This window comes from Lepidochelys olivacea, assembly GCF_965140295.1.
Source record: "Lepidochelys olivacea isolate rLepOli2 genome assembly, chromosome: 3".
In the NCBI taxonomy this organism is placed as follows: Eukaryota; Metazoa; Chordata; order Testudines; family Cheloniidae; genus Lepidochelys; species Lepidochelys olivacea.
In genome coordinates this window covers 187,005,392-187,031,478 of record NC_140413.1, presented here as the reverse complement: position 1 = coordinate 187,031,478, position 26,087 = coordinate 187,005,392, and the positions used below count along the sequence as shown (strand labels likewise).

Genomic DNA, 26,087 nt, shown 5'->3' with positions numbered 1-26,087 from the left:
ATCACTGCGGACTACGTGGCTCTGGGAAGAAGGATAAAGGAGTTTAAGGCGCAAGTGGTGTTCTCGTCCATCCTCCCCGTGGAAGGAAAAGGCCTGGGTAGGGACCGTCGAATCGTGGAAGTCAACAAATGGCTACGCAGGTGGTGTTGGAGAGAAGGCTTTGGATTCTTTGACCATGGGATGGTGTTCCATGAAGGAGGAGTGCTGGGCAGAGACGGGCTCCATCTTACGAAGAGAGGGAAAAGCATCTTTGCGAGCAGGCTGGCTAACCTAGTGAGGAGGGCTTTAAACTAGGTTCACCGGGGGAAGGAGACTAAAGCCCTGAGGTAAGTGGGAAAGCGGGATACCGGGAGGAAGCACAGGCAGGAATGTCTGTGAGGGGAGGGCTCCTGCCTCATACTGAGAATGAGGGGCGATCAGCAGGTTATCTCAAGTGCTTATATACGAATGCACAAAGCCTTGGAAACAAGCAGAGAGAACTGGAGGTCCTGGTGATGTCAAGGAATTATGACGTGATTGGAATAACAGAGACTTGGTGGGATAACTCACATGACTGGAGTACTGTCATGGATGATTATAAACTGTTCAGGAAGGACAGGCAGGGCAGAAAAGGTGGGGGAGTAGCACTGTATGTAAGGGAGCAGTATGACTGCTCAGAGCTCCGGTACGAAACTGCAGAAAAACCTGAGTGTCTCTGGATTAAGTTTAGAAGTGAGAGCAACAAGAGTGATGTAGTGGTGGGAGTCTGCTATAGACCACCGGACCAGGGGGATGAGGTGGATGAGGCTTTCTTCCGGCAGCTCGCAGAAGCTACTAAATCGCATGCCCTGCTTCTCATGGGTGACTTTAATTTTCCTGATATCTGCTGGGAGAGCAATACAGCGGTGCATCGACAATCCAGGAAGTTTTTGGAAAGTGTAGGGGACAATTTCCTGATGCAAGTGCTAGAGGAGCCAACTGGGGGGGGAGCTTTTCTTGACCTGCCTCTCACAAACCCGGAAGAATTAGTGGGGGAAGCAAAAGTGGATGGGAATCTGGGAGGCAGTGACCATGAGTTGGTTGAGTTCAGGATCCTGACACAGGGAAGAAAGGTAAGCAGCAGGATACGGACCCTGGACTTCAGGAAAGCAGGCTTCGACTCCCTCAGGGAACGGATGGATAAGATCCCCTGGGGGACTAACATGAAGGGGAAAGGAGTCCAGGAGAGCTGGCTGTATTTCAAGGAATCCCTGTTGAGGTTACAGGGACAAACCATCCCGATGTGTTGAAAGAATAGTAAATATGGCAAGCGACCAGCTTGGCTTAACGGTGAAATCCTAGCGGATCTTAAACATAAAAAAGAAGCTTACAAGAAGTGGAAGGTTGGACATATGGCCAGGGAAGAGTATAAAAATATTGCTCGGGCATGTAGGAATGAAATCAGGAGGGCCAAATCGCACCTGGAGCTGCAGCTAGCAAGAGATGTCAAGAGTAACAAGAATGGTTTCTTCAGGTATGTTGGCAACAAGAAGAAAGCCAAGGAAAGTGTGGGTCCCTTAATGAATGAGGGAGGCAACCTAGTGACAGAGGATGTGGAAAAAGCTAATGTACTAAATGCTTTTTTTGCCTCTGTCTTCACGAACAAGGTCAGCTCCCAGACTGCTGCGCTGGGCATCACAACATGGGGAATAGATGGCCAGCCCTCTGTGGAGAAAGAGGTGGTTAGGGACTATTTAGAAAAGCTGGACGTGCACAAGTCCATGGGGCCGGATGAGTTGCATCCGAGAGTGCTAAAGGAATTGGCGGCTGTGATTGCAGAGCCATTGGCCATTATCTTTGAAAACTCGTGGTGAACGGGGGAAGTCCCGGATGACTGGAAAAAGGCTAATGTAGTACCAATCTTTAAAAAAAGGGAAGAAGAAGGATCCTGGAAACTACAGGCCAATCAGCCTCACTTCAGTCCCCGGAAAAATCATGGAGCAGGTCCTCAAAGAATCAATCCTAAAGCACTTACATGAGAGGAAAGTGATCAGGAACAGTCAGCATGGATTCACCAAGGGAAGGTCATGCCTGACTAATCTAATCGCCTTTTATGATGAGATTACTGGTTCTGTGGATGAAGGGAAAGCAGTGGATGTATTGTTTCTTGACTTTAGCAAAGCTTTTGACACAGTCTCCCACAGTATTCTTGTCAGCAAGTTAAAGAAGCATGGGCTGGATGAATGCACTATAAGGTGGGTAGAAAGTTGGCTAGATTGTCGGGCTCAACGGGTAGTGATCAATGGCTCCATATCTAGTTGGCAGCTGGTGTCAAGTGGAGTGCCCCAGGGGTCGGTCCTGGGGCCGGTTTTGTTCAATATCTTCATAAATGATCTGGAGGATGGTGTGGATTGCACTCTCAGCAAATCTGTGGATGATACTAAACTGGGAGGAGTGGTAGATACGCTGGAGGGCAGGGATAGGATACAGAGGGACCTAGACAAATTGGAGGATTGGGCCAAAAGAAATCTGATGAGGTTCAATAAGGACAAGTGCAGGGTCCTGCACTTAGGACGGAAGAACCCAATGCACAGCTACAGACTGGGGACCGAATGGCTAGGCAGCAGTTCTGCGGAAAAGGACCTAGGGGTGACAGTGGACGAGAAGCTGGATATGAGTCAGCAGTGTGCCCTTGTTGCCAAGAAGGCCAATGGCATTTTGGGATGTATAAGTAGGGGCATAGCGAGCAGATCGAGGGACATGATCGTTCCCCTCTATTCGACATTGGTGAGGCCTCATCTGGAGTACTGTGTCCGGTTTTGGGCCCCACACTACAAGATAGATGTGGATAAATTGGAGAGAGTCCAGCGAAGGGCAACAAAAATGATTAGGGGTCTGGAACACATGAGTTATGAGGAGAGGCTGAGGGAACTGGGATTGTTTAGTCTGCGTAAGAGAAGAATGAGGGGGGATTTGATAGCTCCTTTCAACTATCTGAAGGGGGGTTCCAAAAAGGATGGCTCTAGACTGTTCTCAGTGCTAGCAGATGACAGAACAAGGAGTAATGGTCTCAAGTTTCAGTGGGGGAGGTTTAGGTTGGATATTAGGAACAACTTTTTCACTAGGAAGGTGGTGAAACACTAGAATGCGTTACCTAGGGAGGTGGTAGAATCTCCTTCCTTAGAAGTTTTTAAGGTCAGGCTTGACAAAGCCCTGGCTGGGATGATTTAATTGGGGATTGGTCCTGCTTTGAGCAGAGGGTTGGACTAGATGACCTCCTGAGGTCCCTTCCAACCCTGATATTCTATGTTTATATGTATCTTTAGTGACTCACTGGGAGGCAAACCCTACAGTAGATAGATTAGCCATCATCCACAATTCCCCATCCCACCACCAATACCTTTTCTGTAGAGTGGTTTAGTTTCAACTAACTGTTTTATGTCACTCTTCAATCTTGATGAAGCAATGAAAGAGTGCCAAGACGGAGTTGCCATGATTGGCTGAGACAGAACTACATATCTGGGTATCATCAGTGTATTTGTACCTAACACCATGCTGTCTTGTCAGTTATCAGAGGGAAGTTATATACATACTGAGCAACACTGTTAATAAAACAATCCCCAGTAATCCCTATTTTTGCAGCCACTTCTGCAATGATAAATGACCAACCCATTAGTAATTAATTCTGAAGCTAATCTGAGGATGTATAACAGAAATCAAGGTAAATTTTCTTGAATTTGGAATTTCACAATTACTGCAATTATAACAGCTTTTCAATTTTAGTGTGTGGTTATTCTAAAAAAAAAAAATGATGAAAGTAATACATTACTTTTTCCCCATTTTGTTTATGTGGTTGTTTTCCCTTGCCTACACCTCAAGACTTTGCAATTAACTATGAATCATTTGTTGAGATGCACCAATTTGCAGTGGACTTCTTAAAGAAATTATAAAATGGATACCATAAATTCAGTGGCCTGACTGCTCCGTATACTGAGACAATGTGGATGAGGTAATATCTTTTATTGGATCAACTTCTGTTGATGAAAGAGACAAGCTTTCGAGCTTCATAGAGGTCTTTTTCATGTTTGTGTAGCTGAAAAGCTTGTTTCTTTCATCAACAGAAGTTGGTTCAATAAAAGATATTACCTCACCCACCTTGTCTCTCTAATATCTTGGGACCAACAGGGCTACAACAACACTGCAAACAGTATACTCGTTATCTAGAAATGCCCAGAACATGCATAAAGTGAGTGCTCCTGCTGTCAGTGATGTCATACAACACCCAAGCTGGAAAAAAACCAAACAAAACATACTTTTAAAACTGTTTAATCAAATGTTCATCTCATAATAATAACACAGATGTCAGCCCAAAGTATTTTCCAGGAATTGAAGATCAACTGGTGTTACTAACCTGCAGCTGAGCCTTGGGGATCAGCAGTTCCTCCTAGCCAGTCTTTAATTCCCAGGAAATGCTTTATAGCACACGGAGAGCTTACTGGTTAGTTATCCAGGCTTTTACAAAAATGCTTTTGTAGTTGTGTTTAAGTCTAGTAGTTTATTGGCCGTTATTTCACTCATGTATCACCAGACTTTTACTCTGGTCCAAGACTTCACAACTTTTTTTTCTGCCTGTTCCCATTTCATGGCAAAACTAACAATGAAACCTCCCTACTCATCCGGTTTTGGGAGGGAAGGAGAGAAAGAAGACCTTGCTTTGTATACATCCATGACTGATTTACAGAGAGATGAAATCTCATCATTGCAAAGCAAAGCCACCCAAATCTACAACTTTTGTTGTGTGTTAATAATTTACCAGTAAATCTCTTGTATTTGAAATCTGATTTAAAGACTATTTTCCCCTCAATCCATAATTTATTTTTTCTACTCTTTTACAGGGTAGAAGAGAAGAGGTCATTAAGGGAGATTTCCTTCCTAATCTTAGAGAATTAGGACAGATATGGTATGCAGACATTTGGGTTAAAAACACAATCTGTTTCCCTATTTGGAATTTTTTCAAAGATTTAATTTGAACCATATTAGGCTTGAAGGGCGGGAAAAACAAGATAAAGTTAACTGGAAAATATGCAGCTAAAATTTCTTTCCTGTCACATGAAAGTGGTTGGATTTAGTCGGAGATTTTGTAAACTGCTCTGTCAATACAATACAGTCTGAGTATATTAAGTACATAAAATCCCCTATATTAATGTAATGCTTGAGATGAGAATTGAATGGGCAAGAGTCAGGAGACAGCACAAGGACAATAGCGTGGGTGAACAAACTGCTTGTCATCATTAACAAGATCGTCCTCGTTCCCCTCTTTGTCCCAAGTTCAAGCAGACTGGTTTCGTCTATGTGGGTGTGTCTCAATTTCACCTTTAAAAAAAAAGAGAGAGGACCCCTCCCTCAAAACCCCCCTACGATCCATGGTTATGAGAGTGGCTGAACCACCTCATCCGCAGGGGGCAGAAAAGGGAGAATTCAGCGCCTCTCTTTCTCCTCAAGGGGAACTGGAGAAGATTGACACCTTTTTTCCCCCACCCCAGAGGGGTTTCACCCCACTGTTCCCTCGCACACCTTTTCCCCATAGAGAGTCAAACTGAATCAGTGTCCTTCTGCCAGCGGGCAGGCAGAGCAGTCCACCCCCAGAGGAGCCTGAGGGCAGAGGCACGCCCCACCCCTCACCTTCGGTCTATTGAAGCTTCTCCGAGCTCCCGAGTCCCGCCCCTCCATGGACGGCCGTCTTTGCTGCCGCAGCTGCAGTGCGCGAGCTGAAGTGGTGTGCGCGGGCGCGAGCCATGCAGAGGTTTCCCCCCATCCCCCTCCTCAATTCCACCACCATCCAGAGGCGGAGGCGGAGAACTGGCTGGCGGAGGGATACTCTTCGCTTTTGCAGAGACGAGCTAGGGATCCATCCGCTCTTGCTTTCCTTGGAGCCGTGTGTACAGAGAATGTGATGCGGTTGTGCTGGGGCTGATTGGGCTTGGTGGCCGTTACTTGGAGAAGGGACGGGGGGCGGTTCCTGCAAAGGAAATTAGTTCTCAGCGGGAGGTTGAGGAGCCAAGGGAGCAGGGGGGATTGAGGAGTCTGTTGGGAGGTAGGGGGGCTCAGGAGCAGCGAGGCACCAAGGAGCAATAGGGGTGTGGGGCGCTGAGAAGCCGCGGAAAGGAGGGAGGCTGCGAGAGCAACGGGCGTGGGGGAGGGTGAGATCACAGGGCGAGGCAGGGTGCGTGTGGGAAGGGGTCTTGTCCCTTCTCTGTCGCAGTTCAGTTGATGGCAGCGGGGGCTAGAAAGGGGAACTGATTAGAAATAGCTTCCCCTCGCTGCTGGGGGGTAGGCTGGTTCCCTATCCCTGGGCTGCCTGTGACACTAGTGGGGGCGGGAGGGGGTTCAGAGGCTGTGCCTCTCGTCGGCACAACGTTTAATCTGAGGTGGGGGCTGCTGAGTGGTATTTGCCCCCTCTTCCTCCTCTCCTTGCTCTGGGGGCGATTAGCCTGGAGAGTTAAACTGGGGTTTCCCCTCCTCGCTGAGTGAGGAGTTGCAGCGGTAGCCTGGAGGGTTTTTTTTTTTTTTTTTTGTCTGATGTAGACTCCAGAAGCCTTCCTCCTTTCTTTCCTTCCATCCTTCCTTCTTCCCCTTCACTATGTAGAGCGGGAGAGACCCGTCAATAGGAAGGCTGAAATGAATGTAGATGGACTTTCAATTGCATTTTTTAAAAAAAGAAGAGGATAAATCTCAGTTGCCAGTGCACAGTTTTTTATATTGCTTTGGAGAAATGGGGGTCATTTGCTGCTGCTAAATCCTGGGAGCATTTTAGAGAGTTGCTACAAAGAAGGCAAATCTGTATTTTTTGAAGCAAAGGAGCCACATTGATTTTAGCCTTTTTTATAAAATGGAGAATGAGATATTCACACCACTGTTGGAGCAGTTTATGTCTAGCCCTCTTGTCACCTGGGTAAGCATTAATTTTCCCAAATGGCATTTTTAAGGGTAAATATCTAGCTGCAGAGTTGGAGGTGGAGTTAGTGTCATGGTGATGATTATATTTTAGGTTAAGACATTTGGACCCTTAGCTGGAGGAAATCGGAGCAACCTGGAGGAATATGTGGCTCTAGTGGATGGCATATTCTTGAACGAAATCATGCTCCAAATGTAAGTGCCTGTGTATGTGTTTTTTGTCATTGTGTATTTTATTTTTTGTCAAGTCTTTTGTTTCTTCAACATGTCATTTGACTTCCGGGCATCGCTTTGTAAATATGTCTGATCATAAAATTGTGTTTTGGCTAAAAGTATTTATGTGGTCAGTTATGAGGAGAATCTAATTTATACTACATTTAGTCTAATTTGTTGCCACTGGAACCTTTCTTTTCTAATGTAGAAAACATTTTTAAAATTTACTATTCAAAATCTGGAACTCTATTGTTAATTATATGATACTGCCACTAGAATTTGCAAGTCTGAGACAGTATGGTAAAAATGATACAATTGCAAAGTATGTGGTGCAATACCCACAGGATCATGAAATGTAAGATTTAATAGAAATTGTGTTTTTTATAAACATCTGCAAATACAGTTTCATTTTGACATAAATGGTTTAAAAATAAAGATGTAAATTAAAATCTTGAAGAATAGCAATGGACTTGTGTGTCAAGCACAACTTAAATAAAAGACCAGAATGACTAATAATTTGCCTGTTGATAAAGTTCTAATGTTTTGTTTTAGTTCATGTGGCATACAATTTTTTGAAATTGTGTGATACGCCATTATATATTGCATGCATTCTAAGTGGGACACACTTGTTTTTTACTTCGTTTCTACAGGATCAGAAACTTTAGTAAGCACTGGTTGTGAATTGTTGTATGACTACATTTTTATTCATACTGTAGAACAGTGGTTCCCAACCTTTCTGTGGGAATAGCGTATTCCTATTCTCAGAAGACTGTGGTGGGCACCAGACACCCCGCCGCCAATTTTTTGTTTATTGCCACAAACCATACACCACACAGTTCTTCTGTTTGGTATCAGAAACTAATTATTGAACATTTTGATTGTTTTAAAGGCATGTATAATTGTATATGAGTTACATAAATGAACAAATTAGATTAATATATTATTAGTCACAATTTAGAAAATATGTTTGTTGGAGTAAACAAGTGCTCCACTTATTGAAGTTTAAATAAAAACAGAACTGAAGTATATGTCAGTTTATTAAGAAGCATTGTGATTTCTACCACAGTTGTGACTATGGAATATTGCTTACTAGTATATTGCCCAGATAGTGACATCTTTCTGTAGTACTGTACTTCACTAATAAGCAAGATGGTACTGCTGGAAAGAACTTCTCATTTAAAGCTGGCCCTTGCTTTTTTCTCCCCACAATATTTTAAAGTCTTTCTATATAAATTTAACCTATGCTTCGATATCTAGATAGGAATAACTGTACACATAAATACAGATATACCAGTGTGTAAGCAGCTTGCAGTGACAGCTGTTCATCAAGAATACTGCCCAGTGATGGCCGGGCACATTCTTGTACTCTGTTTATACTGTTTTCACTCATGGTAAAAATATTGTTAAATTATTTATTGTATTATGTACAGTGTTGTAAATATGTATACTGGGTGTACTGAGCAACTTTAAAGCCAAGTTTTCGGCCTTCTGAAGTCAAGCGTCACTTTTGCCATTAACTTCAGTAGAACCAATATTTAAAATTTATTTTTGTAGTATAAATCCTGCAGAGGAATGTTCAAAATATGGTGAGGTCAATAAGAACCCTTTTAAAAAAATGTGCATCTTCTTTTAGAAAGCTTTTATTGTTGCATACATTTGTAAGTGATTGAAGAGTACAGTGTCTTCCACCAATGAATTTATTGAAACACTGTTTTTACTGCATAATTGAATTTGAAATAATCCAAATCAGAAAAGTTAAAGTAACTTGGCAACTACATGAATGTATATGCTGGCAACAGAATTTTTATTCATTATAAAAATGTTTAATTTTTAATTGGAGGCTGGTGACTAACTTTGGTCAAAAACTTAATAGTTTAATCTTGAAAATATCAGGACTGAAATTCTGAGAAATTTCTCAAGTCTTTGGAATTTTATCTGAGAAAATATCCTTGTAGAAATATGTTAGTAGTCTTCCTCTGAACTATTAAAAATAATAGTAAGTCAACAGGTACAGTTGTCATGAGGATCTATGCCCAAGCTCCAGGCCCTGGTGGTTTTTTTTTTTTGTCTTGTCTTTGTGTGTAAATCTTGGACCACATCCTGAAAAAGTAGTCAACATAGAAAAGTGGTCATTGCACGTATAGATAAAATGCAAAAATATACAAAATCCATTACAGATAATTTTGAAACAAAGATGATTTAATAGTCTTGCCAATAGAATGTGCATCACATTTAGAAATAGTGATGGAGTTGGTGGTGTCCAATATTATTTTATATTTGTAAAAATAATTTCAGTTATAACCTTGTTTTCATGTTTGTAACTTTTTTCTAAAATATTAATCTTTTGGGTTGAAATTTGCTGTGCTTGCTCTCTGTCCAAACTTGACGTTTCTTGGAAGTTTGAGCAAAATCTCTCCAACTGCTCTTTTATAAATTTGTATTTGGTAAGGGTGAAAAACTGTTGCTTGTTTGAGGCTTGACTGTATTTCAACTGAAAGGCTCATTTTGAGCCTTTCTGTTGACTTTTAGGGCCCAATCCAACTCCCACTGACAACCAGACACTTTTGTCTGTATATAGGTAAAATATGGCAAAAAAGTCTGTTTTGGAAGTTTGCATGAATGCAGTTTTTCATCAAAGGCTTACTTTTCTTGATTTGAAAAGGATATGGGTGTTTGAAAAACTGTATGCCGTGCATACATTGTAGATAATTTATACATGTTCTTTTCACTATAGCAAGAATTACACTCGTAATGTTTCAGAGTAGCAGCCGTGTTAGTCTGTATTTGCAAAAAGAAAAGGAGTACTTGTGGAACCTTAGAGACTAACAAATTTATTTGAGGATAAGCTTTCGTGAGAGCTGTAGCTCACGAAAGCTTATGCTCAAATAAACTGGTTAGTCTCTAAGGTGCCACAAGTACTCCTTTTCTTTTTACTTGTAATGTTGAATTTCCACCCGTCTTCCCAAACACCCACTGAAACAAACAAACAACTCAAGAAACAAAGCTATGCCCCCAGCAGAAATATTACCTCAAAAACGGAGGAGAGCCAAAGGCTCCAAGAGGTCCACTGGGCACTTTGCTGTTGCTACTGATTTTACCTGGAAAGTGCTCAGATATTACAGCAGCGGGCAGCAGTTTAAAACCCTTACAGAGCTATGCACTTAAAGATAGATGCAGTTTTAAAATGAACCTTAACATTTACCTATACTCTTCCTTTAAAACTTTAGTTACCATGTACAAGAGAAGTGTGACAGAAAAAATAGTACTAGTGCATTTTGAGACACACTAGCTTTTGAAAAGTTTTCTAAAAATCATAATGTGGTAATTGTCTAGATATCTTGTGATAGGGTTAGAAACAAAAATTCTTTACACCACCATACTTTCGTACTCCAATGGAGAGCATGAACTGTTGTTCCAGCAAGAATCATTAGGAGTGATAGTTGCGTTAGATGTGAAAAGTGCTACCAGAAGCATGTGTCTAATACATTAAGTGCTATCATCTTCTTAACATTCTACACTAGTGTGCTTCAAGTGTCTGATGGTATTAATGTTAGTGTTTTAGTGCCGGAGTGCAGATAGCAATATGTATTGGCTTGAAACCCTTTTATAGGATGATATTATGTGTTTCTGATTTTGGTGTCAGTATTGGAGATTGGTGTGTGTGTGTGTGTTGGTTAATATGTGAGTAGGGAAACCATCACAGTAAGTAGTTTACATAGGTTCAGAACATGAACAATTGGACACTGTTTCAACGGTTGAAGCCCTGCTGCTTTTCTGCTTTGGTACATATTTCATTTTTGCCAAATGTTTTAAAACAAATGTTATATGAATTTATGAAGGGGAGTATTAATCTCGGATTAGAAATGGTTTATGTTAAAATAATTGTGCAATCTAAAAGGAGGTTTTGTTTGTTAGAGAAAACGTGTGTGATTTAAAGTAGGGTCATTGGTTCAGTCCCGGATTAGCCAGCCAGCAGGAGTTTTAGTATGGCATTTAGTGTGCCTTACTCCTAGCTGGACAAACTTTACTGCCAAGAGCTAAGATGTTTCATGACTATGGAAGCAGATGTCAGTCAGAATAATTAGTTTCCAATAGTCATACAGTGGGTACTGAGACTTTTATTTGTATCTACATTGATTTCACCAGTTCTCAGTCAAAAAGAGAAAATTCAACGCTTTGTAATTTAGCATGTATCTTTGGCTCCTTTTGCATGCAGATGAAACTATATCGCAGGGGTTCCCATATTGTGGGCCTGGGTGGTCCGCTGGTACAATTTAATCATGAAAAGGAAACGTGCATTATTTATTTACAGTGTTACATTTTATATGTATGTAATAATTAAAATGAATAATTTTCCTCAAGAAGTGTTAATAGTGGGCCGTAGTGCCTATCACAGCTGCACAGATGGGCCGCAGGGAAAAAAGTATGGGACCCCTGTCGTATGATAGAAGCTCTCAAACTGGAGGGGAGGTGGGCCAGCCTGGGGGGTGCATAATGTATTCTGTGTGTGGGGGGTGTGTGTGTGTTTGTGTGTGTGTGTGTGAGAGAGACTGCACACATTTTACCCATAGCAATGAATTAGCAAAGCTGATTATTCGAGACATATCAGGCCCTCAGATGGCGCTGTGTATTTGACTCTAGATGGTGCTGTGCATTTTGATCGATTTCTGTTAAGCTTGCATATTATTATACAAAGTCATTGCCAACTGTAGGTTAATCCATTTGCTTACAATTAATTGTGTACACCGCGTCGTAGCATCGACCACAATTGCGGTTTTGCTCTTGTTACAATGGATCGTTGGTTCTGTTTGAATCAATGCCTTACTGTTTTTAATATTTAGTGAGAGTTGCATTTTTTTTTTTAAAATCGGTACATGTACTTGTGTGGTGGTCGGGGGTGTAAACTACTACAGACATACAGAAGGGGAGCACGAGCAAATAAGTTTGAGAACCGCTGCCATATGGTACACAAACTTCAGAGGATCTCTTCCTTTGCTGGGAACTTCATAGACAACTTCCAAACTAATACTCTTTAAGGGAGGAAGGATAGTCCAGCGATTAGAAAGGTCGCTTGAGACTTGGGAGTTATGAACTTGATTTCCTATTCTCACACAGACTTCGTGTATGACTCAAGTCACTTAGTCTTTCTGTGCCGCAGTTCCCCACCTGTAAAATAAAGTTAATCGTATTCCCTGTGAAGATAAATGCATTGAAGATTGTGAGGTGCTCAGATACTACAGTAACTGTCACCATATAAGTACCTAAAATAGATTAAATGGTATTTAAAACTGTATTTTACTTAATTTTTTTTTCAATGTATATAGCGCTCCTATTGCACATCTGCATGCACTTACATAATAATAATACATTGTTAGCTCTTAGATATTTTCATCCATAGATCACAAAGGCCCTGACTATTGATCTTCTATTTTTTAGTCTTAAAATATTTCTTGCTATATAAATGTGTTACGGTTATGATGTATAGAAGGCCTGTAACTTAAATATTTACATATTTAAAGTACCAGTTACTAAAAGAAATACAAAGTAAAGAGAGAAATTATATTTTGAATTGAAAAAAGTTGTCTAAAGTTACATTGTAAATTTCTCAGTTATACTTGGATTAGTACTGTCTTTTCAAAATAAATTAAACTATTTAAAAACTTGTACAAATGGAAAATTCCTTTATGACTCAATAGTGACTACTAGATTTTTTATGTTATGAGTACAAACTCTTATGCTGGAATTTATAAATTTTCACGTTTCTCTATATTTAAGAAAATGAATTTGTCTTTTTGCAGTAGAGAGGAACATATCACATAATACAATTTTAGTAGCACATTAGATCATTCAGATATTTTATTGTATGTGGGAATGTCAAGACCGCAGGACTTTGTACAAAAGTAGAAACACGAATATTTGTTAATTCTCATGTGGAAACAGATAACATAGTATGCTATTTACAATTATATTTGTTAATCAGTAGGTCTAAGGATTTACTGAGTATGCAGGTTATTCCACTGATTGTTGATTACGGGTAGTGTTATGTAATCAGTGCATAAATTGTTACGTTTACATACTATTAAAGTAAGAAAGTGATAACACAGTCATAACCAGTCTCTTATAGAAAGTTTGTTTTTGTTTTAGCTTTAATAGATGGCATTCTACATTATATAGACATCTTTTGTGTTTTATGGAAATCTAACAGTAGTGTAGTTTGTGGCCTGGATCTTGCAAAGTTTAGTCCCATTAAATAAAGTTCAACGTGTAAATGTTTGCAGGATTTGGGGCTATCATTACATTTACACCATCCATGAGCTTTCAGTCGTATAATGGTGTCCTGCAGCTATATTATGGTCTTACGGAAGAGTTTCTTTGATTGTGCTTTATGTCTGTTATGGAAATAGCACTATCGGGATATAAACCTCTTGGTAATGATGCGGAAAAAGAGCATGCAGTACAGGCAAACTACAAGTATTGCTCTCAAAGAACTGAATTTAGGTCTTGAAAACTAATGGTAGCTAAATCAAGCATATTTAAAAATAAATTAGAAATTCACCATTTAGAGTTAACATTTTCGGCTTTAGTAATACTAAGTATGAGTGGGTACCATTCTCATCCTGCTCTAAAACATAGTCCATACACTGTGTGGAGTCAACTTTCTGCCTTCCTGGAGTTTGGTTTTATTATTGGAGAAAATAAACAACAAATAACAATGTTCAGCTAAAGTTCAAGTTTGATTACTGCTATTTGGATTCCTTTTTCAGGACTGTACAATCAGTACCATAGGTGGTCTTGTTCTCTATCTGCGTGGAGTAACACACTGGTGAGTCAGGAGGAGCTACTTAGCATCTACCAGCAGGATCATCTCCAGCTGTTAATGAAGTATTTTTACACGAGAACACTGGCTGTTCTGTTACATTAAGGAATTCAACTAATTCTCCATTGCTGTATAATCTTTATCATTCACTAGCCCCATGTGACTTACATTGCTTCCTACTAAAGTTTGCAAAAATATATACAAAACTCAAAATTAAAAAGTAACTAGATTATTACTGGGGACTTATGTACCCTGATGAACAAGACCAAATTCCGTAGCACCAGACCCTAAATATTGGGGCAACATTATTGTATTGCATTCTCATTCCCATTATCCATGTCCAAACTGTCTTTTGGTTGAAAATATGAATATTACATCAATTAGTAAGTTATAATTCTCAACAATATTTTAACAGTGATTATTTTAGAGGGTAAGTATTTTTTTTCACTCTGCTTTTTCTAGTGGCTGACTGCACTCAGGGGTCTCTCAACTCCCATGATATTGTGTATGCGGCCTACTCAGCAACCTTCTCTCCCCATTTCCTTGCAACGTGTGCAGAACATGCACTGTAAACTAACTTACTCCTCTTTGTGAAAAAAGCTGGAGGCAAGAGGCAGCTGCAGGCAAATCCTGCCAGGGTAGGGAGATGGAAAATAAAATGTTAGGTGAATTTAGAAGCAAAATGTTGAATTCTGTAACACCTTGGAAAAATGTCAAATTTTGCAGCTGCAGAGTCCATGTCCTCTTCCCTCAATTGAGATGAATCGGGCACACCTCTCAGACTTACTGTTACAGACACAGGCAAGTGTCACTGTTCGTTTTATACTTGTCCACATTTTTAACTCTTTGCTATCAGAAGTGCTAGAATTTTTTAAAATGAAATTTAAGATTGTGGAGCGCAATTGTGCAAAAAGGAGGAACAAATTCCATTGCTGCCGTGTACACAGGGCCCTAAATATTATTGTTGGAAAAGGATCTTGTAAATAAGAAATGGGATTTTATAAATGCCGAATGATTTATTTTATCTAAAGCAGGGCTTCCGTCTTACACATGTTAGCAAGTCCATAGGAGGTGTATGGTGGTAGGATCTGTACTTGCGTGATATATTGGAGTAGTGGATGGATGAAGGGAATAGAGGACATGGAGAGACATATCCTCATGGAAATTTTCCAACAGTTGGTCTTTCCCTGTCCTCCTTTTTCTCCCCTAGGTCCCCTTCGCATGCATGCGTGCCCACCCAACCCTATATGCCCTCCCCCAGTTCTGTGCCCCCTTTCCTTTGTTCCTATTCCATGTCCTCTTTGTGGCACCCCATCACCTCTCTATTTTGGTGGTTCAGTAAACTGTCCTTCATTCCCCCTCATCCTTCCTTAATGTCCTGGTCTTCCCCTCCTGCCTACCACCTCTGCTCTAAGATATTTCTGAGACTGGGGAACACAGTTCCATTACACCTGTGCACATGTACCTTCATTTTCCTGCCGCCATCTCCAGGCATTCCCCTTCGTATCTTTCCTGGAATCCTGCTCCACCAAATTTCCTTTTGGCCTCCTACTTCCCCGTCTCTGGTTCAGTCTAGCAGCTGGAGCCAGAAGGTCAGTGTTTGTTTATAACCTTTATACTATAAATGTTTTATAAGTGTTGCTCCTTATACATTTTTTATAAAGGCCCTCTTTATATCTTAAATGCCCTATCCAAAAATACTAAAAGGCACTTGTCAGGATTCCCTCCCCACTCTGAACTCTAGGATACAGATGTGGGGACCCTCATGAAAGAACCCCTGAGCTTATTTCTACCAGCTTAGGTTAAAACTTTCCCAAGGCACAAATTATTTGCCCTTGGTCGCTGTCACCACCATGTGATTTAACAAAGAATCAGGGAAAGGACCACTTGGAGTTCCTATTCCCCCAAAATATCCACCCCCAAGCCCTTACACCCCCTTTCCTGGGAAGGCTTGAGAATAATATCCTAACCAATTGGTTACAAAGTGATCACAGACCCAAAGCCCTGGGTCTTAGGACAAGAGAGAAATCAGGTTCTTAAAAGAAGGATTTTATTTTAAAAAAAGGTAAAAATCACCTCTGTAAAATCAGGATGGAAAATAACTTTACAGGGTAACAAAAGATTCAAAAGCACAGCAGAACTTCCTCTAGGCTTAGTTTCAAAGTTACAAAAAACAGGAATAAACCTTCCTCCAGCAAAGATAATCTAACATGCCTTGCCTGGCTTTTACTTACAATTTGTAATATGAGATACTTTTAGGATGGTTTATAGGAGAAGGAGTTTTCTGACCTGATGCTTCTCTGCTTCCCAAGAGAACACACCAAAATAAAGCCTTCCTCTCCCCCCGGATTTGAAAGTATCTTCTTTCCCCATTGGTCCTTTTGGTCAGGTGCCAACCAGGTTATTTGAGCTTCTTAATCCCTTGCAGGTTAGGAGGAATTCCAGACTACCCTTAGCATTGTGACAGCACTTTTCAGCAAAGCCAACAAAACTAAACAAATCTGGAGTTTCTAGGCCCATTTTGGAGATATGTTGAAGCAAAAAAGTATAAGAATAAGTTTCAAAAAATAAACTTCAGTTAAATTTTCAAAATATGGTACAGTAATTTAGAACTGTTTGACAATTTTCCAGTAAAAAAATTGGCCTCAAATGAGATGTGTGCAAAACTTCAGGAAGACTGAGGAATTTTGTGAGGTAGTTGAGGAAAGTTTTAAAAATTGGATTTATGGTAGGGTGCTATCTTCATTCTTAACTTGAGAAGCAACTATTGCCATAACACAGTTGATGTCTGGCAATGAAATTATCAGTTTTTTCATAAACAGTAGTCACAACTGGCTCATAAATACTTAATCATGAATAAAAACCACAAACTTAATGTTCTAATAACTCCCTTTGGTGTACACAGTGTTGAGAGCAAAGTTGAGTGGAAGTGAAACATTCCTCTGGTTCAGAAGGGTTACCTAAGGGAGAGAACTGACATTTTATTGATATAAATAAGCCCAGATCTACATTGTGAAATTTTCCTGCTATGTCTGTCATGGGTGTGAAGAATTACGAGATCGGACTGACACAGCTGTGCAGGCAAAAGTTTGTAGTGTAGGTGAAGTTGTACTGGCAAAACTGTGCTTTTGCCAGTGTAGTTTATTTTGCTTCAGGGATAGGGGTGCGGGCTGGAATGGAATAAGGTATACTTGCAAAATGCCAGTTTTGCAAACAAACTCTGCACTAAGATCGCTTTGCTGAGAGAGTGTACTGGTATAGCTGTACCAGCAAAGTGCTTCTATTGTAGATCTAGCATAAGTGACAGAAATCAATTTCCCAGAGTAATTGTAGCTTGCTAGCTTTGTGCTTATCACCAATGTATACCACAGTTGAGAGGGGATTTAGTTACCAAAACTTAATGGAAATTTAGTTTAAAAAAAAAAAAAAGACCTTGCCATCTTAGTATGTGTCTGTATGCACGCTGAGTACACCATAGATTTACTCTCCAGCTTGCCACAAACTAAGTCTTCCTCTACACTCTAGAGCTGGGGGTGTGAGTCCAGCTTGAGCAGATGTACTCACAATAGCTCTCATTGAGCTAAAAATAGTAGTGTAACTGCGGTAGCATGGACTGTGGCAAACAGTGGCACGGGATAGCCACCCTGAGTATGTTTCCATGGGGTCTAAGTGGGTTTGTACTCAGTGTGGCTAGCCTCTGCCATGGCAGCCACACTGCTGTTTTTAGTGCGCTAGGTTGATGAGAGGTAGTGTGTGTGTGGGTACTTGAGCTGGGCATTACACCCCCAGTTCCAAGTATAGATGTAGCCATAGTGTCAGTGTGGCCATAGGATACTGCTGCCGCACTAGAAGTTCCCTAGTGCGCTTTAATCAACTTGTGTTTTAAACTAGGTCGATTGTAACAGGCTGTGAAGTGTGTATTTTCTCTCAGTTTTACTGCTAGAAAGAAAAACTGAGTAAGAGTGCAATAATATATTGTCCCAGGTCACACAGGTTGTGCTTTAGTTGGGGTGGGGATGCTTTGTTTTTATTTTTTTCTGCTATAAGTCAGTTAATTGGGTTGATAGCCAAATAACAGCTATAATCCCCCATTTTAAAATTAATAGGTTTCTGTATTTTTTCCTCTTTCTCAATCCCAAATTGGGATTATGTTTGAGTTTCCTCCTTTTCTTTACATGTCCTCTGCTCCTGTTCTGTTCGTGGGTTTTCTCTTTCATAGATTCATAGATATTAAGGTCAGAAGGGACCATTATGATAATCTAGTCTGACCTCCTGCACAACAGAGGCCACAGAATCTCACCCACCCACTCCTGCAATAAACGTCTCACCTGTGTCTGAGCTATTGAAGTCCTCAAATCATGGTTTAAAGACTTCAAGGAGCAGAGAATCCTCCAGCAACTGACCCGTGTCTCGTGCTACAGAGGAAGGCGAAAAACCTCCAGGGCCTTTTCCAAGCTGCCCTGGAGGAAAATTCCTTCTTGACCCCAAATATGGCGATCAGCTGAACCCTGAGCATATGGGCAAGATTCACCAGCCAGATACCCAGGAAAGAATTCTTTGTAGTAACTCAGATCCCACCCCATCTAATATCCCATCACAGGCCATTGGGCCTATTTACTGTGAATATTTAAAGATTAATTAATTGCCAAAATCATGTTATCCCATCATACCATCTCCTCCAAAAACTTATCGAGTTTAATCTTAAAGCCAGATAGGTCTTTTGCCCCCACTGCTTCCCTTGGAAGGCTATTCCAAAACTTCACTCCTCTGGTTAGAAACCTTTGTCTAATTTCAAGTCTAAACTTCCCAATGACCAGTTTATATCCATTTGTTCTTGTGTCCACACTGGTACTGAGCTTAAATAATTCCTCTCCGGTATTTATCCCTCTGATATATTTATAGAGAGTAATCATATCTCCCCTCAAACTTCTTTTAGTTAGGCTAAACAAGCCAAGCTCCTTGAGTCTCCTTTCATAAGACAGGTTTTCCATTCCTTGGATCATCCTAGTAGCCCTTCTCTGTATCTGTTCCAGTTTGAATTCATCCTTCTTAAACATGGGAGACCAGAACTGCACATAGTATTCCAGGTACTAAAACCTCCTTATCTCTACTGGAAATACCTCGCCTGATGCATCCCAAGACCGCATTAGCTTTATTCATGGCCATATCATATTGGTGGCTCATAGTCATTCTGTGATCAACCAGTACTCCAAGGTCCTTCGTTCTCTTCCAGATTAGGTCCCACTTTGTTGCTTCTCTGGTTTCATAGAATCATAGAATATCAGAGTTGGAAGGGACCTCTGGAGGTCATCTAGTCCAACCCCTTGCCCAGAGCAGGACCAATCCCAACTAAATCACACCATCCTCCAGACCATTAATGAAGATATTGAACAAAACCGGCCCCAGGACCGACCCTTGGGGCACTCCGCTAGATACTAGCTGCCAACTAGACATGGAGCCATTGATCACTACCCGTTGAGCCCGACAATCTAGCCAACTTTCTACCCACCTTGTAGTGCATCCATCCAGCCCATTTTCTTCTTACTGAACTGCTTACTCCCCCCGCCCCCCTCCCAAAAAAAAACAAAAAAAAAACCCCACAATCCTCACACAAAACAAACACAACTCACTGAGGAAAGAGACATTTTTCAAGATATATTATTCCTGGAGCACATGGCCTAGATGGGCAAAGAGATTATCTGGACATCCAATGAAGTGAGCTGTAGCTCACGAAAGCTTATGCTCAAATAAATTTGTTAGTCTCTAAGGGGCCACAAGTACTCCTTTTCTTTTTTCTGGACAGTATTGTGACTTCTGCTAATTAAGACTCCTCACTCTTCTCCCTTGAGTTGCTGCAGGTTGGTAAGGAGAGGCATGGCATGAACTCCAGCAGGACTCCTAGGTTACTATTGCTCAGCATTGTTGAAGGAAAGCTCTGACACTCCTTTTCCATTACTGCATTAGGCCAACAATTAGTCAAATCACTGATCGGAGGCAGTGTCAAAGGCTACTGCTTCGCCCAGACCCTACTGATCCAGTTTTCCTCATGAGATTTTCGCCCTTTCATGTAAATGCCAGACTCGAGGGCGGGAATTTGGAAGGAGGGGGTCTTTTAAAAGTGGTATAACAATTCAGTAAACTTAAAACTGTAAATATGCTATATTTTTGGGATGGGGAGCAGCAGAAACAAGTTGATAATTCATATTTATTGAATGTATACTGTTGAATGTGCACAAAAATATATCTTAGGGGACCTAGTTATTAGGACTCTGTTTACAATTAAATTTTTATGACTGTTTTTTGGTGTAAGACACTTTGGGCTATGATCTTTCTCAAATTTGGGTCCCTGTTTCTCATCATTATGGGACAAGGTCTGACTTGTGTAAAAATTCTAAAATAAATCCCACAGGCCAAGATAGGCATATAGAGAGACATTTGCTGCTCCAGTTCTCTTCTCTCTCCCCCCCCCCTTTTAAAAAAGGCCCTTCCAGAAAAAAATATATGGAGTAATTTTGTGGTGGCTTTGGAAGGTTGTGGCTGTATATTTATGGTACTGTGTGTACCAAAACAGTGCAGTTCAGAAATGTTTAACCTAGGCTAAAACATGACCTGTTAACATGGCTTAAAATGTTAGTCTGTGTATTAACAAGCATTAAGAAGGCTTTTCATTCACAATTGAGGTAACTCTATTGAGCTAACAAGTGAAAAAACACACCTCTTTTGCACGTCAAGACAGGGCCTTCAGTATGTGCTTAATTCTGTCCATGTGAGTAGTTCCATTTTACCAGGATCAGGCCCTTAATGTTCTGCTCTGCATATATCTAAGTTGTAGGGCTGTCGATTAATCGCAGTTAACTCACGCAATTAACTCAGAATTATCACGCTTAAAAAATTAATCAATTAATCACACTGTTAATTAGGTTTCAGAGTAGCAGCTGTGTTAGTCTGTATCTGTAAAAAAAAAAAAAAAAAAAAGTACCTGTGACACCTTAGAGACTAACAAATTTATTAGAGCATAAGCTTTCATGAGCTACAGCTCACTTCATCAGATGCATACAGTGGAAAATACAGTGGGGAGATTTATATACACAGAGAACATGAAACAATGGGTGTTACCACACCTGATCACTTTTGTTACAGTGTGTAAGGTGAGCTATTACCAGCAGGAGAGGCGGGGGGGACCTTTTGTAGTGATAATCAAGGTGGGCCATTTCCAGCAGTTGACAAGGACAGTAGGACGGGAAATAAACAAGGGGAAATAGTTTTACTTTCTGTAATGACACATCCACTCCCAGTCTTTATTCAAGCCTAAGTTAATTGTGTCCAGTTTGCAAATTAATTGCAATTTTTTTTGTTTTTTGTTGAAGAATTGCCACTTCTAGGTCTGTAATCGAGTGACCAAAGAGATTGAAGTGTTCTCCGACTGGTTTTTGAATGTTATAATTCTTGATGGTTGATTTGTGTCCATTCATTCTTTTACATAGAGACTGTCCCGTTTGGCCAATGTACATGGCAGAGGGGCATTGCTGGCACATAATGTCATATATCACATTGGTAGATGAGCAGGTGAACGAGCCCCTGATGGTGTGGCTGATGTGATTAGGCCCTATGATGGTGTCCCCTGAATAGATATGTGGACGCAGTTGACAAAGGACTTTGTTGCAAGGATAGGTTCCTGGGTTAGTGGTTCTGTTGTGTGGTGTGTGGTTGTTGGTGAGTATTTGCTTCAGGTTGGGGGGCTGTCTGTAAGCAAGGACTGGCCTATCTCCCAAGATCTGTGAGAGTGATGGGTCGTCCTTCAGGATAGGTTGTAGATCCTTGACGATGTGTTGGAGAGGTTTTAGTTGGGGGCTGAAGGTTTTGGCTAGTGGCGTTGTGTTATTTTCTTTGTTGGGCCTGTCCTGTAGTAGGTAACTTCTGGGAACTCTTCTGGCTCTGTCAATCTGTTTCTTCACTTCAGCAGGTGGGTATTGTAGTTGTAAGAATGCTTGACAGAGATCTTGTAGGTGTTTGTCTCTGTCTGAGGGGTTGGAGTAAATGCGGTTGTATCGTAGAGCTTGGCTGTAGACAATGGATCGTGTGGTGTGGTCTGGATGAAAGCTAGAGACATGCAGGTAGGAATAGTGGTCAGTAGGTTTCCGGTATAGGGTGGTGTTTATGTGACCATCGCTTATTAGCACTGTAGTGTCCAGGAAGTGGATCTCTTGTGTGGACTGGTCCAAGCTGAGGTTGATGGTGGGATGGAAGTTGTTGAAATCATGGTGGAATTCCTCAAGGGCTTCTTTTCCATGGGTCCAGATGATGAAGATGTCATCAATGTAGCGCAAGTAGAGTAGGGGCATTAGGGGACGAGAGCTGAGGAAGCGTTGTTCTAAGTCAGCCATAAAAATGTTGGCATACTGTGGAGCCATAGCAGTGCTGCTGATTTGAAGGTATACATTGTTCCCAAATATGAAATAGTTATGGGTGAGGACAAAGTCACAAAGTTCAGCCACCAGATTTGCAGTGACATTATCGGGGATACTGTTCCTGACGGCTTGTAGTCCATCTTTGTGTGGAATATTGGTGTAGAGGGTTTCTACATCCATAGTGGCCAGGATGGTGTTTTCAGGAAGATCACCAATGCATTGTAGTTTCCTCAGGAAGTCAGTGGTGTCTCGAAGGTAGCTGGGAGTGCTGGTAGCGTAGGGTCTCAGGAGGGAGTCTACATAGCCAGACAATCCTACTGTCAGGGTGTGAATGTCTGAGATGATGGGGCTTTTGCTCGTTAAAAAGATAGTGTTAATTACAATTCTCTCAGTCACAAATTTGTCTCCTGCTCTGTTTTACCCACATTCTGCCATATATTTCATATTATAGCAGTCTCGGATGACCCAGCACATGTTCGTTTTAAGAATACTTTCACTGCAGATTTGATAAAACAAAGAAGGTACCATTGTGAGATTTATAAAAATAGCTAAAGCACTCAACCAAAGGTTTAAGAATCTGAAGTGCTGTCCAAAATCTGAGAGGGGCGAGATGTGGAGCATGCTTTCAGAAGCCTTAAAAGAGCAACGCTTCAATGCGGAAACGACAGAACCTGAATGACCAGAAAAGAAAATCAACCTTCTGCTGGTGGCATCTGACGCAGATGATGAAAATGAACATATGTTGGTCTGCTCTGCTTTGGATCGTTATCGAGCAGAACCCATCATCAGCAGGGATGCATGTCCTCTGGAATGGTGGTTGAAGCATGAAGGGACATATGAATCTTTAGCGCATCGGGCACATAAATATCTTGATGACAGCTACAACAGTGCCATGCGAACGCCTGTTCTCACTTTCAGGTAACATTGTAAACAAGAAGTGGGCAGCATTATCTCCTGCAAATTGTAACCAAACTTCTTTGTCTGAGCGATTGGCTGAAGTAGGACTGAGTGGACTTGCAGGCTCTACAGTTGTACATTCAAAAATAAAGCAAACAATGCAGTTATTTTTTTACATAATTCTACATTTGTAAGTTCAACTTTCATGATAAAGAGATTGCACTAAAGTACTTATATTAGGTGAATTGAAAAATACTATTTCTTTTGTTTTTTACAGTGCAAATATTTGATCAAAAATATAAAGTGAGTACTGTACACTGTGTTCTGTGTTGTAATTGAAATCAATATTTGAAAATGTAGAAAACATCCAAAACTATTTAAATAAATGGTATTGTTTTGTTTAACAGCACGATTAATCACAATTAATTTTTTAAAATTACTTGACAGCCATTCTAAATTGGTTGGGAATTTACCTCTTAAGCATATGTTGTAAGCATTTGCAGGTTTGGATCTTAACTTTATACTTGTTCGTAGTCCCATTCACTTAAATTGAACTATAAGTGTGTAAAGTTGGGAGCTGAAGTCCCTGTGTTGATTTCCAGTGATCCTCTTTGCACCAAAAAAAATTTCCACAAAAACCCCTATTTCTGATTTTTAGTGGAAATTCACTCTAATGTGAGCCAAAGTGAAAAGTTCTCATCTTGGTCTTTGGAGAAGTCTTATGAAAGATTCTGATCCTGTCAACTTGGAGTTAAAAAAATAATTGATCTGGAGGAAGATGGTGCATTAGTGTAGTTGGGGAAGTACACTGCAAATCTCTGCAGATTTTTTTTTTTTTGGACTCTGGAGGAATTGAAATTCCAAATTCTTATTTGTGTGGTAGAATACAGTAGAACAAAATACTTTGCTCTTTTTGGTAGGTTATAAATTTAAAAACTGATTAATATCAAAGAACGTTTTAAATTTCTCATGAAAACAATTGAAACTGACCATGCAGAATCTCCAAGCCAGTTGTTCCTGGCTACTTGGTGCTCCATGCTGAGGTGAAGCATGGCAGCAATGTAACAATTAATCGTGAAGTTACTTGGGGTGAAAATTCAGGAGTGGGATCTGACTTTGGGAATGAGCAACCCAGAGATTCTTGGCTGTTTTTTTTGTTTTGACTGAGGTGAAATATGGTGTCCAGGAGCGTCTCCAAAAAGCTGGTAAACCAGAGAGGCAGGAAAAAAGCCATCCTGCAGGATCCCACCCTCCTTAACCACCACTCCTTTCAGACTACCACAATAACCCAGATATATTTTCCCAACTTGTTGCAGGAAGGGCCTTAATCAGCCCTGGCTGTGGTCAGTATCTTGAACCCCTGTCCCGGTATGGTTTTTTGAGCCCTCCTTCCTCTGAGGATAGCTCTGAATCCCACAGGCTCTGAGACGGAAACCACAGCTTAAAATAGACAAAAAAATCTATTCAAATAGATTCAAATATCCACTTCTCTGTATTTGGTACCAGTTACTGTTGCAGTCTGAGGGTTTTGAGCACTGATCCTCTTCTTTCAACTCATTCAGATATGTGTGTGTGCAGCATGGTCTATTCTGTTTTTTTCTCATTTCTTCCACTGACTTTTCCTCAGTGAGTCAGCAAGGTGGTGTGGCCCATACTGCCAGCCTTGTGGTGCGAGGAAGTCTTGTGTTCTGCGTGCTCCCTCAAGCTTGGTCTAATCCAGTGTTCCATTCTACCACTGGCTTCTCTGTTTTCTTTTTTTGCAGGATGCAGCAGAGTAAACTAGCCCATACTGCTATCAATACCAGCAGACCCTCTGTTTGGCCTGCCTTTTGTCAGCGTGGTCTAACAGAGACTGCCTTTTTGCCACACCTACTCGGTGTTTTATTACGAGTGCAACAGACCAGCTTAGTCCATATTTCTAGCCTGCATGTTTCAATAGGCCACTGAAATAGCTGGAAACTGCAGGTAGAGGTGCAGGTAAGCTTTTATGTTTCCAGGTGCCCTTCATGTATGTCAGTTGCCCTACCTGGCCATTTTATTGAGTTTGACAGCCAGTCACTTTCATCCAAGTGGCATTCCTGAGAGTTTCTAGTTGCTCACATCATCAGCCTGTTAGTTCCAATGGATGATCTGAACAGCTGTGATGCTGCACTGAAAGTCAGCATTAAGGGAGGTGAATACACCATTTTGTTGCATAAGTGTAAAACCACTTCACAAAGGTTTTAAAGACTCAAAGAGCATTACTGCATAAACCAGGGGCTTTAACATGAGTGCTTGTGCCAAGTTCTCCTCTCTTCCCTCCCTCATTCCTTATCATCCTCTGCTCCTATAAATGTGTTCAAAAATAAAAAATAAAAAGGCATTATCGTGCCCGTTCAAGGGGCAGGCTGTAGACTGGGGCAGCAGCAAAGTGCTAGATGCAAAAGGAGCAGTCTTTGTCTGTGAGACTGGATAGCCCAATAGATTGGGAGTTGCTTTACTCTCTGACATGGTTACTTCAAGTCTTCAATAAGATGCTTTTCTGTACCATGACCAAAAAAAGGCGGGGGAAGAGAGAAAGCGGGGGAAAACCTCTCACCTTGGGCTTCTCCATTTTTCCCCTTAGAACTGAGCTTTCTTCCAAAGTTTCTGAGCATTCCACATAAAATTTTAAAAAATCCACATCAGACAGATTAGTTCTCAAAACTCTCAGGGAGAGTATTCCCATAGACTTAAGTTTCCTACCTTTATTTATACCATGGGTGGGCAAACTTTTTGACCTGAGGGCCACATCGGGGTTCCAAAATTGGATGGAGGGCTGGATAGGGAAGGCTGTGCCTCCCCAAACAGCCTGGCCCCCG

At 41.0% G+C, this 26,087-nt stretch overlaps 1 protein-coding gene across 6 annotated transcripts in view; it reads left to right on the top strand.

Annotated features, from left to right (window-relative positions):
- Positions 1–5,976: 5,976 nt before the first annotated feature.
- Positions 5,977–26,087, top strand: part of CCDC88A (coiled-coil domain containing 88A) — a 348,165-nt gene continuing 328,054 nt past the window's right edge. The window contains exons 1-3 of one of the 6 annotated variants that reach the window (XM_084624211.1): positions 5,977–6,052; positions 6,605–6,910; positions 7,007–7,107. In XM_084624211.1, the coding sequence (XP_084480337.1) occupies positions 6,848–6,910; positions 7,007–7,107 (164 nt within the window). In that variant the 5' untranslated portion in view covers positions 5,977–6,052; positions 6,605–6,847. Of the gene's footprint in view, positions 6,053–6,604; positions 6,911–7,006; positions 7,108–26,087 lie in introns of those variants that run through there. The other 5 variants (XM_084624213.1, XM_084624212.1, XM_084624214.1 and 2 more) reach the window with 5 other exon arrangements.